The following is a 14,792-nucleotide window of genomic DNA, read 5'->3' on the forward strand; positions in this document are numbered from 1 at the left end:
CACCGACCCTGTCAAACTAAAACAATGCATGCACTGAGACAAAAATGCATTTACCCACCTATCTAAATGTATGAAAGAATGTGAATAAGCCCTATTTCAAAAAACGGTGGAGTGTTCCTTTAAAGCTTGCTGTCTCTTGTTTGGACACGGCAAGTCAACACTACCTCACTAAATAATCAATAAATTCAACACATGTTATTTCATAAAAACAAACTTTCTTTTCAATTTTCAAGTTATGCAAGATTCAACTAATTTCTTAAAGTCAGTTTAATGTAATTTAAGTTGAAATGACTTGTATAGCAAAGTTGATTGTTCTTAACATTTTAAAGGGGACCTATTATGCAAAATTCACTTTTTCATGGTGTTTGAACATGAGTGTGTGTTGGCAGTGTGTGTACACAGCCACCCTATAATGTTAAAAATCCACCCACTCCTTTTTTAAATTCCCATAAATCATAAGAATCAGAATTGCAGATTCTAGCATTTGTGACGTCACATACGCTTAGGATCTCACATACGCCCACGACTGCTGACAGACTCTGCCCTTTTAGCATAGACCCCTATTAGGATTATGCTGTGATATTGTGGTAAAGATGAATTTATGAATGAACCTCTGATTCTTCACATGCTCCTCCTTGGGCAGAAAAAAAAACTGGCTTTACCTTCACATTATAGAGCACAGCGCCCGACATGATGCTATCCAGTATCCACAGGAATCGGTTGTTGGGATGTTTTGGATGGTTTCCTGTGTGTTGACATGCGTTTGCCAAGGTTTTTTGGTTGTTAGCGTGTTGCTTTGTGGTTGCTGGACTCTTCTGAGTGTTTTTTCATGCATTGCTATGTGGTTGTCAGGATGCTTAGAGTAGCCTAGTTGGTTGATATGCGGTTGCTTTTAAGCAGTTCTACCAGAAAGACTCGGGAGAATAAATACTATAACAATTAACATTTATTAACAGCCCAACAAACAATCAAGTTCTTTGGCGTAGGCCCCGTCCGTAGCTTGCAATCCGAGGGTCCGGATCTGCATATCCTGCCTTAAGATGAAGGCAGGGGCGCAGCCGACCCCCTGCAAGGTATAGGAAGGGACCATCCTGGTGGTGGTGGGGTGGATGGAGGGAAGAGACCATCCTGGTGGTGTTGGGGGGATGGAGGGAAATACCCATCTTGGTGGTGGTGGGGAGGATGGAGGTGAATTGAACCATCAGCATCTGCGAACTCAGACGTGTGTAAGTACCAATCTTTTATACCACAAGTATAGGAATATGATTGGATAGATGAGAAGGTAATAAGTGACGTAACAATTGAGTCTTCCCGGCAGAACTTATGCTAGAGCTTCATTTACTGCAGGTTAGGGAAGGTTAGGGTCCCTCACACGGTTTGCAGCTTGACATGCTGTGAGGGCTTGTGTGCATCAGTGATGCTGAGAGCTACGCCACTGGTACTTCACAACTACTGCTAGGGTCACCAATTGATACTTTGTACGTGACGTCAGTTGTACTGGTTGGCGGGCAAGAACGTCATTCTCTAGCAACGAAAAGCAGTAAACTAATCAAGGATCTTGCCAGGACGTTGCCAGTTTTAATATACAAAAGTTGGTGTTTTGAGGTGTACACGACATGCCAGATACAGTGAGGAAAATAAGTATTTGAACACCCTGCTATTTTGCAAGTTCTCCCACTTAGAAATCATGGAGGGGTCTGAAATTGTCATCGTAGGTGCATGTCCACTGTGAGAGACATAATCTAAAAAAAAAAAATCCAGAAATCACAATGTATGATTTTTTAACTATTTATTTGTATGATACAGCTGCAAATAAGTATTTGAACACCTGAGAAAATCAATGTTAATATTTGGTACAGTAGCCTTTGTTTGCAATTACAGAGGTCAAACGTTTCCTGTAGTTTTTCACCAGGTTTGCACACACTGCAGGAGGGATTTTGGCCCACTCCTCCACACAGATCTTCTCTAGATCAGTCAGGTTTCTGGGCTGTCGCTGAGAAACATGGAGTTTGAGCTCCCTCCAAAGATTCTCTATTGGGTTTAGGTCTGGAGACTGGCTAGGCCACGCCAGAACCTTGATATGCTTCTTACAGAGCCACTCCTTGGTTATCCTGGCTGTGTGCTTCGGGTCATTGTCATGTTGGAAGACCCAGCCTCGACCCATCTTCAATGCTCTAACTGAGGGAAGGAGGTTGTTCCCCAAAATCTCGCAATACATGGCCCCGGTCATCCTCTCCTTAATACAGTGCAGTCGCCCTGTCCCATGTGCAGAAAAACACCCCCAAAGCATGATGCTACCACCCCCATGCTTCACAGTAGGGATGGTGTTCTTGGGATGGTACTCATCATTTTTCTTCCTCCAAACACGTTTAGTGGAATTATGACCAAAAAGTTCTATTTTGGTCTCATCTGACCACATGACTTTCTCCCATAACTCCTCTGGATCATCCAAATGGTCATTGGCAAACTTAAGACGGGCCTTGACATGTGCTGGTTTAAGAAGGGGAACCTTCTGTGCCATGCATGATTTCAAACCATGACATCTTAGTGTATTACCAACAGTAACCTTGGAAACGGTGGTCCCAGCTCTTTTCAGGTCATTGACCAGTTCCTCCCGTGTAGTTCTGGGCTGATTTCTCACCTTTCTTAGGATCATTGAGACCCCACGAGGTGAGATCTTGCATGGAGCCCCAGTCCGAGGGAGATTGACAGTCATGTTTAGCTTCTTCCATTTTCTAATGATTGCTCCAACAGTGGAACTTTTTTCACCAAGCTGCTTGGCAATTTCCCCGTAGCCCTTTCCAGCCTTGTGGAGGTGTACAATTTTGTCTCTAGTGTCTTTGGACAGCTCTTTGGTCTTGGCCATGTTAGTAGTTGGATTCTTACTGATTGTATGGGGTGGACAGGTGTCTTTATGCAGCTAACAACCTCAAACAGGTGCATCTAATTTAGGATAATAAATGGAGTGGACATTTTAAAGGCAGACTAACAGGTCTTTGAGGGTCAGAATTCTAGCTGATAGACAGGTGTTCAAATACTTTTTTGCAGCTGTATCATACAAATAAATAGTTAAAAAATCATATATTGTGATTTCTGGATTTTTTTTATTTAGATTATGTCTCTCACAGTGGACATGCACCTACAATGACAATTTCAGAACCCTCCATGATTTCCAAGTGGGAGAACTTGCAAAATAGCAGGGTGTTCAAATACTTATTTTCCTCACTGTAGTTGTTGTGCGATTGGATGCACTAACCGCGTTTGTTGCCCGCCAGATATCACGTGACTGCAAAGTATCAATAGTGGACAGGTCTCAGCTGAGATGCCAGACGAAGACAAACCACCTGATTCTGGACAGCAGAAGACTGACCTGATGTTCCTGGCAGAAGATCACTGTCTTGTTACAACGACAACAACATCAGAGGTACCTGAATGGAAGAAAATTCAAGATTCAAGAAAAACTGATTATTTGTGGAAGTCATCAATGGATCAATGGAAGCAACCGATCGAACAGAACAAGGTAAAACAGTTTAATATTAGCAAAGGCTGCATTCTTTCTTCAGCATTTTTGTAAAAGCATTCGGCCAATTAAAGGCAGGGTAGGTAGGACTATAAAAAAAAAAAAAGATCCAAATTTGTTAAAACTTTCTATATATATCAATACATAATTAAAATGTAAGTACTCTGAAAAAAAGAGTATAAAAATCAAGTGACTCTAGACCGTTTAATCTGTATTAAACACAGCTCATTATTTCGATTCGGGACGAATCAAAGGATTGGCTTAGGCGACTGTCACTCTCTCTCGCAACCATGGCAACAACCCTTTTGCCACGGGATCTGCCCACTTGCGCGCGGCCGCGCGCACGTTTGATTTGAGGAATTCGAGAGGCACTGAACCTAGGAATAGCAAAACAATGGCAGAGAAAGAGCAATCAAAATTCACATTACCGGCATGCAGTTAGTGAAGGCAAACAAGGCAAAAAAAAGAAGACAGTACAAGAAAAGGTAATGAACAAAAAGTCTTTGGATAAACAAAGAAATAAAACGCGTGTCAATATCAGCGTAGCTTTCCAGCGACCACCCCGTCCTCAGCCTCTACTTCCTCGGATCCTAGTTGCACGCCACGGCCTCTTGCACGACCTCCTCTGCTTCGCCCTAAAATTATTTTTATTTTACAAAAGGACATTTTACAAACCTACATTTTGCGCATGTGCTCCTGCATGCACTTTTCCAGTCACAACACAGCAATCAAAGGAGGACGCGCTGAAAACTGTAATGCTGTTCTCTTCCTTCGAATGTTTGAGTTGCAGAGGAATTTGTGACTGTTTCAGCTGTTCAACCACATCAAAGTTTCGTAATTAGTAAGTCCGTGCTTTTTCTCTTTTTGTTCTTATGTGCTGAAGGGCTGCTGTGCCTTGGTGAAACGGTGTTTGTACGTGAAGAGCTCTTTTCCAAAACGCCATAAACCTAAAAAGCTGCCTCAAAGAACCAGCAAAAGTAATGATTATGAATGTGTAAAATATTGCAATAAGACATTTTAATTGTTTATTAATTTCTGTGTCGGCTGCAAAGATGAAGTTGACGATATTTGACTCGCGATCTTCGCAGTAGGCTAGTGAACGCATGCACCGGAGAAATGCACATTTAGGCTACATAGTTTTATTTTGTTTTGGATGGTTTTGTTTAGAACCAGATTTCTGTAAATATATTCCACATTTTTTAGGCCTGTGAGGCGAGGCTACGGTTCGGTTCACGATGATATAATCTCCAGTTCAAGCACCTTATGTTGTGATTGATAGCCTATATTTACTTTATGTATTTAATGCAGGAATGAAAATATTAATGAATTAATGAAAAAAAAAAATATTAAAATTAAGATACAATTAATACAAAACGAAATTCGTTTTAAAGAAAGGCTTTGTGCTTTCTGTTTTGAGGTCTCTGTTAAAGTTTGAAAGTCTCAGTGCAGCTTTCAGAGCGCTCGCGTCCATAATGGAGAACTGTCAAGTAATATTGTTTTTTCCTCATAAATGCAAACACGAAAAATAAAAGACAAAAACTTTTTTAAAAAGACAAACCATAAATTTAGAAAAAAAAAAAAAAAAGATGGATTTATTTCGTTTTGGGGGAAAAATGAATGGATTTATACCGTTTTGAAAATGTTAATTTTTTTTTACTTTGAATTGATCATCAACAATATTGTTGTTTGATTTAATAATCACTGTTGCAAGAAGTGCCTAGTTAAGTTTTTTTTTTTTTTTTTTTTTTTGTAAGTGGAAAAAGTAGGGGGTGCCACAGATTCTGTTTAGTTAGCTCCTTTATTGTTTTTTCTATAGCCTAGAATAATATAGGTCAAATGCAGCAAGTCAAAAGACCAACTGGACCTTCTTTGCCAGTTTGCTCACATTTCTTTGAAGGATGGCAAAAATATCGCCTGAATATCTATATCTAGATATTGGAAAAAAATATCGAGATATTCATTTTTGTCAATATCTCCCACCCCTACATGCAGAACACCATATATGTTATGAATCTTACACGAAATTCATCTTCATCACAATATAACTGATGGTAATGTAAAAAAGTGTATCAATGCAACCTGTTTTTAGCTTATATAACTAGCTCGTTAGCGAATCAAAAAATATATATTTTAAATTTACCAATATCAATATGCTAGCTTGATAGTGAGTACTAAAATACATCTTATTTGTTTATATTCATAAGCAATTAGCGTTAGATTTTTTTATTACATGTGATTCTGACATGATGTCACTACATGCACTGTGCTCCTTCCTCTCTGCTTGTCTCAGGTAAATAATGCGTCTTCAGCTCAGCGGTTGGAGTCGCGCGTTCATGTGTTTTGGGGGCGTGGCTTTGGAAGGAGCCCAGAAGGGAGGGGGTGGAGTGAATGGAAATAATGAACTGTCTTTAAAACAGTCCTGAGAGGTCTACAGACACTCGATTTTTATACTTTCTTTTTCAGAGTACTTACATTTTAATTATGTATTGATATGAACATAAAGTTTAAACAAATTTGAAAAAGAAGTTTTTTAGACCATTCCTACCTACCCTGCCTTTAAATCAGAGGAATGCTAATATTATAATTTCTTACATTCTTGTATATGTATGATAAATATGAAATAATTCTCTTCTAACTTCAGGCACACGATCATGTAAATACAGGCAAGCAGAGATGATTAAAATACAACAACTACTATTCACAGGTAAACAATATCACAGTAATCTGAACTTCATAAACAGACACTGTTCTTCTTCTACTGTTCTTCTGTTTTGTCCTTGAAAAAAAAATTCATCATGCCTTAAAATAGCTTTAATGTAACTCTACACCCTTGCCTCATTTAGTATACCGGTTCTATGAATATGCAAATTAACCAGCTCAGAAATCCACTCATTGAAAATCACATGTTGATCTGATTGGTTACAAGGTAGTTTGTGACATCATAAACACCAGCGATTTGGTTCACTGCAGTTTTAAGGAGAAAATACTCAGCAATGGTGTCGACTTATGAATTTGCACATGGTTTGTCTTAAAGCATATTAAAAACACCACATAGACATATAAACAACATTAAAAACTTGAATTTCACCACAGGGGGACTTTAAAAAGTCCACCCGCAAGGATCCATTAGGCTTCTATTCAAAGGGTAGGAATACCTGCAGAAATAGAAACAACAGAAAACATTTAGCTTTAAATTTTTAATTTTGATCTCATTCATACTTTTGAGAATTTTTTTTTTTCTCCAGTCGCCACTGTAATAAATTAAAATAGCAATAATGGGAAATGGAAACAAATAATAATACAAACCAATATTGCACGAGTTCATGTTATCATAATACTGTACTTGAAACAATGAATCAGTCCTCCATTGGTCAAAGAGCTCAATCGTCAATCGCTGTTGTCACAGAAATGGACATTTGTTTTCTTTTCTCGTTGTTGTATTTCTGACTGCTGACACATCCATAGATTTCCCACTCTCCTATTTAACTGAAGCTGAAGTGTCGTCTGCTGAGGGAGTCAAAGCTGAACAATAAGAACAAACAACAGGTTTATATGTTATTTTCATGATTCTAATTGGTTACATTTAGATTTTTATTTTTATTTCTGTGGTGCCATGTACTTACCTATGCTTGCAGGGTCCACAATCTTGACTGGAATGGCCTGTCTGTCCTCTAACAACATCTGTGTGATGCCACCTTCAGCTCCGGCATTAGTCACCGAGGTCACACTCACCAGCTGACCAAACATTTAAAAATGTTTGAAGTTTAAAACTAGAAGTTTTGAAAGCTCTGAAATAATGTTTTAATAAGTTAATAGGAACATTAAAAAAAGTTCAAAACAAAAATGTATACAAAAATTACGTAATAAGGTTTTCAAGCATTTAATTTTAATGTTTTTTGTTTTGTTTCTTCAATTATACTATCTGAACAGTTGATCACCCTGAAACTTTTTACATTTATTCAGAAATTAAAAACTTAAAATAAATGAATAGATCCATATAAAAAAATGATAATTTCAGGACAGGGTCACCTGGAGATGTGCAAAGATCTTGGGCTGCAGTGAGGTGAGAGAGCTGAAGAGCACAGCCTCTGGAGAAAGAGTGTCACTCTCTTCCAAGAGTCCTTCCTTCTGAGAGGGCACTGTCAATATAACAGCAGTACACTAGATTCTGTGGCAGGGTAAACAATGCTTATACTTTGACTACAGGTATGTGCTTTCTTTTTGAGGCAGGACCTTTCCTCTACTCTCTAAATTGTATTGAATGATTCCAAGATGTTCAAGGCTGGAATACATTACACAACTTCTGAACAGATTTTAAAACTCTAGGCATCATACACACGCTGGTGGAAAAACTGGGCATCATACACTGAATGACTGAGGATGCACAGACACACAGAGAACATGCAAACTCCACACGGAGAACATGTAAACTCCACACAGACAGGACTCCTGGCTCAGCCGGGACTCGAACCGGGGATCTTGACAGTGCAACCCACTGAGCTACTATGACAAAAACCTGGGCAAAAATTCTGTAGTGTATTCCAGCCTCAAGTCATTAAACATTTACTGTTTTAATAATGTATGTCGAATTTCAAACAATATTTCAACAGTATTTTACCATCCACAGTAGCAGGAGTCAGGGTCAAAGTCTCTGGAAGTAGGTTATTAGGCTCTGCTTTCCACTGCAACAACAAAAACTTAAAAATAAATGCTTACTACATATTCGGCTTGGTTGGCATATTTGTGCTCACCAATCTAATGCTTTACAAACATGTTTTCTGTTCACACCCCTGTATCTGAGGTAATCAGTGGTCCCGCAGTCAGCTGAAGAGCTTTCTGAGCCTCATGGATGTGGTTCTTGATGTCATTGACAGTGGGAAAGTAACACAGATTGTGTCTCTCAGGCACTTCCTCTGACTTGAACATCTCATGTTCCACAAACCTCCTGCCAGGGCGTTCACAAAGCAACGGTAAATATTTTTCCAGCAAATAAAACAAAGGAGATTTGAAACCATCTGAGTCATACCTGAGCTGCTTGCGGGCTGTGTAAACTTGGTTATGTGTCACGGGTGACGAATTTCGAACAGGGAGGAACTTGAAATGGAGTCCGAGTTTCCCGCGGGGAGCACTTCCGGCGAGGGACCGATGAGGCTGCCGGTTCCGGGTGAAAGCCCGTTGATGTGGTTGAAAATACTCATCTCTCTCCCTGTTTGAATCCATTTGCTGTAGAGCCTGCTAAAGCTGTGAGGTATACGTACCCTCCTCTCCGTCTGAGTCCAGTGAAGAGCCTGCTAAAGCTGCGAGGTATACGTACCCTCCTCTCCGTCTGAGTCCAGTGAAGAGCCTGCTAAAGCTGTGAGGTATACGTACCCTCCTTTCCGTCGGAGTCCAGTGAAGAGCCTGCTAAAGCTGCGAGGTATACGTACCCTCCTCTCCGTCTGAGTCCAGTGAAGAGCCTGCTAAAGCTGTGAAGTATAAGTACCCTCCATTCACTGTCTGAGTCCAGTGAAGAGCTTGCTAAAGCTGTGAGTTATACGTACCCTCCTCTCCGTCTGAGTCCAGTGAAGAGCCTGCTAAAGCTGTGAAGTATAAGTACCTTCCATTCACTGTCTGAGTCCAGTGAAGAGCTTGCTAAAGCTGTGAGTTATACGTACCCTCCATTCTCTGTCTGAGTTCAGTGAAGAGCATGCTAAAGCTGTGAGTTATACGTACCCTCCTCTCCGTCTGAGTCCAGTGAAGAGCCTGCTAAAGCTGTGAGGTATACGTACCCTCCTTTCCGTCGGAGTCCAGTGAAGAGCCTGCTAAAGCTGCGAGGTATACGTACCCTCCTCTCCGTCTGAGTCCAGTGAAGAGCCTGCTAAAGCTGTGAAGTATACGTACCCTCCATTCTCTGTCTGAGTCCAGTGATGAGCTTGCTAAAGCTGTGAGTTATACGTACCCTCCATTCTCTGTCTGAGTTCAGTGAAGAGCCTGCTAAAGCTGTGAGTTATACGTACCCTCCATTCTCTGTCTGAGTCCAGTGAAGAGCTTGCTAAAGTTGTGAGTTATACGTACCCTCCATTCTCTGTCTGAGTTCAGTGAAGAGCATGCTAAAGCTGTGAGTTATACGTACCCTCCATTCTCTGTCTGAGTTCAGTGAAGAGCATGCTAAAGCTGTGAGTTATACGTACCCTCCTCTCCGTCTGAGTCCAGTGAAGAGCCTGCTAAAGCTGCGAGGTAAACGTACCCTCCTCTCCGTCTGAGTCCAGTGAAGAGCGTGCTAAAGCTGTGAGGTATACGTACCCTCCTTTCCGTCGGAGTCCAGTGAAGAGCCTGCTAAAGCTGCGAGGTATACGTACCCTCCTCTCCGTCTGAGTCCAGTGAAGAGCCTGCTAAAGCTGTGAAGTATACGTACCCTCCATTCTCTGTCTGAGTCCAGTGAAGAGCATGCTAAAGCTGTGAGTTATACGTACCCTCCATTCTCTGTCTGAGTCCAGTGAAGAGCCTGCTAAAGCTGTGAGTTATACGTACCCTCCATTCTCTGTCTGAGTCCAGTGAAGAGCACGCTAAAGCTGTGAAGTATACTCACCTTCCGTCTCTCTGTCTGAGCCCAGTGCAGAGCCGCTAAATCTGTGAAGTATACATACCCTACTCTCCGTCTGAGTTCAGTGAAGAGCACGCTAAAGCTGTGGAGCGTATCCACCTCTTCCTCCACTCCAATCCTGTTGAGGCGAACGTCGAAGCTACTACAGTAATTGTTTTAAAGAGATGTTTTAATTAAATAAAGAGACTTTTGCACTTACCTTTTGTTGTCCCGCCTGCTGTGTCCTGCGGTGCAGCTCCTCACGGTGGTGTGTAAGTCGGGGGGACGGCTGGTCACTTAAGTGCCCACCCCGACCTGTGACATATGACCTTGTGCTACCAACTCACAGATCTTCTCTGTCACAAGCGGGTGTAGTAGAGAGGGTAGGGACGCCCCATCCTGCAACGTGACATCCTGCATGGCTTCACTGTCCAGCTCCTCTGTCTCTTCCTCTTCATTGTGTTCTTCCTCTGCAAAGCAGATCTGCTCTGGAAGTGGAGGCAGGTTTGCAGTGTCCACGTCATGGTACAGGTGGGCTTTCTCTGTAGGGAGCTGGGTGTAATAGACCCCTTTTGCGCCGACGTCACAATTACGTCACAGCGTTAGCTGGAGGCAAAACAAACGGAAAACTGGAGGCGGCCAATACAAACCAGCACAGATTCGGCTACATAATAAGGAGCTTAAATTATTATTATTTTTATTAAATGTCATCTTCTTGTGTTGTTGGGTGCAAGAATCGACAGAGTACAGGCTCCAATTTGAAATTTTATCGCATAATGTTTTCTAAATTATTGTGATTATTTGTGAATCATCTATGATTGTATACATTGTTTTGATTGATTGTGACTAGACTTTTTGAAGAACCTGGTAAGAAAGTGTAATCAAATACATAGTTAAAAAATGAATATGCTGTATCTGGAATTTTTCACATCATTAAAATTGTACCGTAATGTCACTCTTTACATTGTCGTCTTCTGTCTGGCCTTGGCGCTGGCTAGGCAGAACTGCGGATCGTAGGCTACCACACAAGTCGTGTACGTGACCATTTAGTACAGTTATAGGCATCTAAATATGTATATGCCCTCAGTTTCTCTTTACCCTCGGTTTCTCTATCGGGTAGGTGTAGAAGTCAGGCCACTCAACCGGAGGTAAGTTAGCGTTAACGTTAATCCTGTCAGATCGTCCATCCATTGAATGAGCGTGTATGCCGGGTCAGCCAATCTGGAATGTCCGTTAAAATTAACTTTTGCAAATAACAATCGCGGTCCTGGACAGTGTGTGACCTTGCACATTAAGATAAAATCGGATTTTCTCCAGTCATTGTTAAAAAACAAGCTAACAAAACTTGCACATTAACGTTAGTGAAGCGGCCAGAGGGATCGTTCTGCCTCCACCTAAGCTCCGCCCACAAAAAAATGTCACCATGTTTACCAACTGAAAAGGGGTCTATACCTGTCATGAATGTAAATGAATGAAGTGAACCTTGCAGTCATGTGATGGACTGTGATGGCTAGATGTGTATACCTTACAATGCCTCCAACATCCCATAAACTCTTCTTGAGGTTGAAGAAGGCTTTCTCCTGCTCTTGTCGCACTACCTTCTTGTCCACTTTGGGGTCTGTAGGAACCTTGTACTCTGGGAATTTTCGTACTTTTTTGATATATATTCTGAAAAATGGTCAAATATTACAGTGTGGGTTTCATAATGAACTTCCTGTGCACAGAACAAATCTGTTGTGTTTGGCCCAACTGTAGGTTGTGTGTACCTGGCAGGGCAGGTTGCTTTGTAGAGTTTGTTTTGATTAATTTCTTGCTCTGACCCTTTTTTAGGTTGAACGCCCTTCCTCCGTGGACCAAACTGGCATTCCATCACAATGGCTCTGCTCCCTTAAAACCATATTAAAGATCAAGATAAAATGACTTTGTGTGCATATTGTAAAACCATTACATTATCTGCAACAACAGCATTCAATCAAGGCTTAAGAACAAGGCACGTCCAGCCTTAACATGCAACTTGCTATTGCAAGCATTCTCATTCTAGAAACAACTTGATTGAACAAAAATCTGGACAAATTAGTATGGAAGCTTGTTTACGCCATAGAATAAAAAAGGGTAATCGTGACTAGGGTACTGTTCTGTTCAAATATATTTAAATTGAACTCCTGTGATGACAAGAACTCATTCTAATGCTGATTTAGCTGACCAATGTTGCTGCTTAATCTTTTATGAATGCCTTCACTATCATTTTATATTTCTTTAATGCATCCTACTGAGTAAAAGTGTTTCTTTCTTTCAATCGTATCTGCTAAAGTTTCATTTGCTAATTTTGTGAGCCAATATACCACTAGCATTCAGATGTCCCCAAATTTACAGACATCGATTACAATTACAATTTTGAATTATAGTCAAAACTCATTAAAATAACATATAGACTACATGACTAAACAGCTTTAAGACTTAAATAAGGGTATCTCACATAAAGTCGTACCACAGATCCCACGAGCAAAAAGGGCCATATTACCTGCATTAACAAAGGGAATGCCATCGTGGGGCACATACTGTGATTTCCACATGAGTCTGGTGGCAGGTTTAGCCGGTGAGGGTGATTGGCGGGTGCCAAACACAGCTTGAGTCTACTGCTTGTGTAGAAGCAGAACGGCCTCAAGCTCTGCCTCTGGGTTACAGTAACCACGGTACGATGCTCTGATCTTCTGTTCCTCGTGAAAAAATCACATAGAAAAAAGATTCACCAAGCCACATTAGCTTGACATCATCAGATTGTGTTGCTGTAAATGGATCTGTTTGACAGAGGGCTCTACGCACAATAGAAAAAGTACAATGCATTTAGGCTATTTCCATGCCTATTACACTACTTTTGTTTACTACTTTAAGTTATTTAATTTTTTATAAGTGAAAGTTTTGTGAAAAGTCCCCCCCCCCCCAAAAAAAACCCCCCCTCAATTTATCAATTTTCTGCTGGACAAACCTCACACCCACGCAGTCTTAGAGCCCAGTTTGGTGCCCCTGGTGGTAATGGCTTCACTGGGGGCTCAAATACATCAGGTGAACTGAAAGAAATGAGAAAACATTTCAGTAAAACTGTCAATAATTTAAGGTACACTTACATTTTTTGCCGTTTACAACAAGTAAACTGCAAAAAAAGCAGTTTACTTGTTGTTCAAGCAAGAGATAAATTGAGCCAGAACAGGAGTTTAATTGGCTAGTTTGTTTGTCAACCCATTCCATATGCATATGAATGCTTTTTACTAATCCAGTACATATTTTCCAGCTCCATTTAGCTCCATATTTGTGCAAGACTTGTAAAATCTGTGTTCAAATAAGTGTTTTTCAACATTTAAAACAAATCAGCTGTTAAAAAAAAACCATGTAGTTTATAATAAAAAAAATGGTAATAAAAAGCAACAAACACAATAGGAAAGTTCATCTTTCAGATTAGATACAGAATGTGACAGATATAATGATGTGCAAACAAGGTTTACTGACCCTTCTTTCTGAATTTTAATACCAGTGACATTCTGAGCCGCTAGTGCAGATAAACTATGGGTGCCATCATTGTCTTTTGTGGATGTGATGATTGACTGCTGTCTTTTCTCCACAAAGATTCCTAGAAAAGAAAGAAATGGCAGAACCGGACAGCAACCAATTTTCTTCATTGTTCTTTTCATTTTCTGTTTATTTTATTAGTTATATTTCATTTCTTCATTATTAGATGTTAACTACTCTATTATATATGCATACACATACACACACACTCACCAGCCACTTTATTAGAGGACATTTGAGTGTAGTGAACTGATGATCTAAGATGATCTGAGATGATTTGAGCTTTGTGACATTGTGCATTATCCTACTGGAAGTATCCATCAGAAGATGGGTGCACTGTGGTCATAAAGGAATGGACATGGTCAGCAACAATACTCAGGTAGGCTGTGTCATTTAAACAATGCTCACTTGGTACTAAGGGACCCAAAGTGTGCTAAGAAAATACCCCCACACCATTACATGCATTCAGAGATGCTCTTCTGCAGACCTTGGTTGTGACGAGTGGTTATTTAAGTTGCTGTTGCCTTTCTTTCAGCTTGAACCAGTCTGGTCATTCTCCTCTGACCTCTGCCATTTTCACCCATAGAACTGCTCTATGCTGCTCACTGGATATACTGGATATACTTACTTTTTATGACCATTCTCTGTAAACCCTACAGGTGGTTGTGTGTGAAAATACCAGTAGATCAGTAGTTTCTGAATTACTCAGACCAGCTGGCACCAACAACCATGCTGCGTTTAAAGTTACTTAAATCACCTTTCTTCTCCATTCTGATGCTCATTTTGAACTTCACCAGATTGTGACCATGTCTACATGCCTAAATCCATTGAGTTGCTAGAGTTAGATATTTGCATTAAGAGTTAGCATTAAGCTATCAGTAGAAACCCGGTAGTATTTTCGAAAGACCATGCTTCCCTCCCTCATGTCCTCCTGAGACGAGAGATTTCTGTATTGTGTGTCTGGAAAAAAAAAACTCAGATGACGCAAGAATCGTAATCGTAATTTTGCGTCATCTGAGACTTTTTTGGCCAGAGCTAGATCCACATGTTTTCAATCCGCCCATAGGGGGTGGGATCTCACGATAAAACGGCGTCTTTTCAGTTTCGAGTCAACTAGTAGCCTTGTTGTATGACACTGCCCTCTGT

At 40.6% G+C, this 14,792-nt stretch overlaps 1 protein-coding gene across 1 annotated transcript; it reads right to left on the reverse strand.

The window, feature by feature from the left end:
- Positions 1 to 6,998: 6,998 nt before the first annotated feature.
- On the reverse strand, positions 6,999 to 14,416 carry LOC311098499 (calcium-responsive transcription factor-like; the record flags this gene model as incomplete). Its single annotated transcript, XM_084138735.1, is given in 14 exon segments — positions 6,999 to 7,042; positions 7,144 to 7,255; positions 7,550 to 7,659; positions 8,139 to 8,202; positions 8,309 to 8,465; positions 8,547 to 8,575; positions 10,392 to 10,634; positions 11,585 to 11,750; positions 11,849 to 11,969; positions 12,604 to 12,715; positions 12,719 to 12,793; positions 13,069 to 13,150; positions 13,587 to 13,707; positions 14,404 to 14,416. Coding segments are annotated over 14 exon segments (1,449 nt in total).
- Positions 14,417 to 14,792: the final 376 nt, after the last annotated feature.

This window comes from Abramis brama, assembly GCF_963993115.1.
Source record: "Abramis brama genome assembly, chromosome: 16".
Lineage (NCBI taxonomy): Eukaryota > Metazoa > Chordata > Actinopteri > Cypriniformes > Leuciscidae > Abramis > Abramis brama.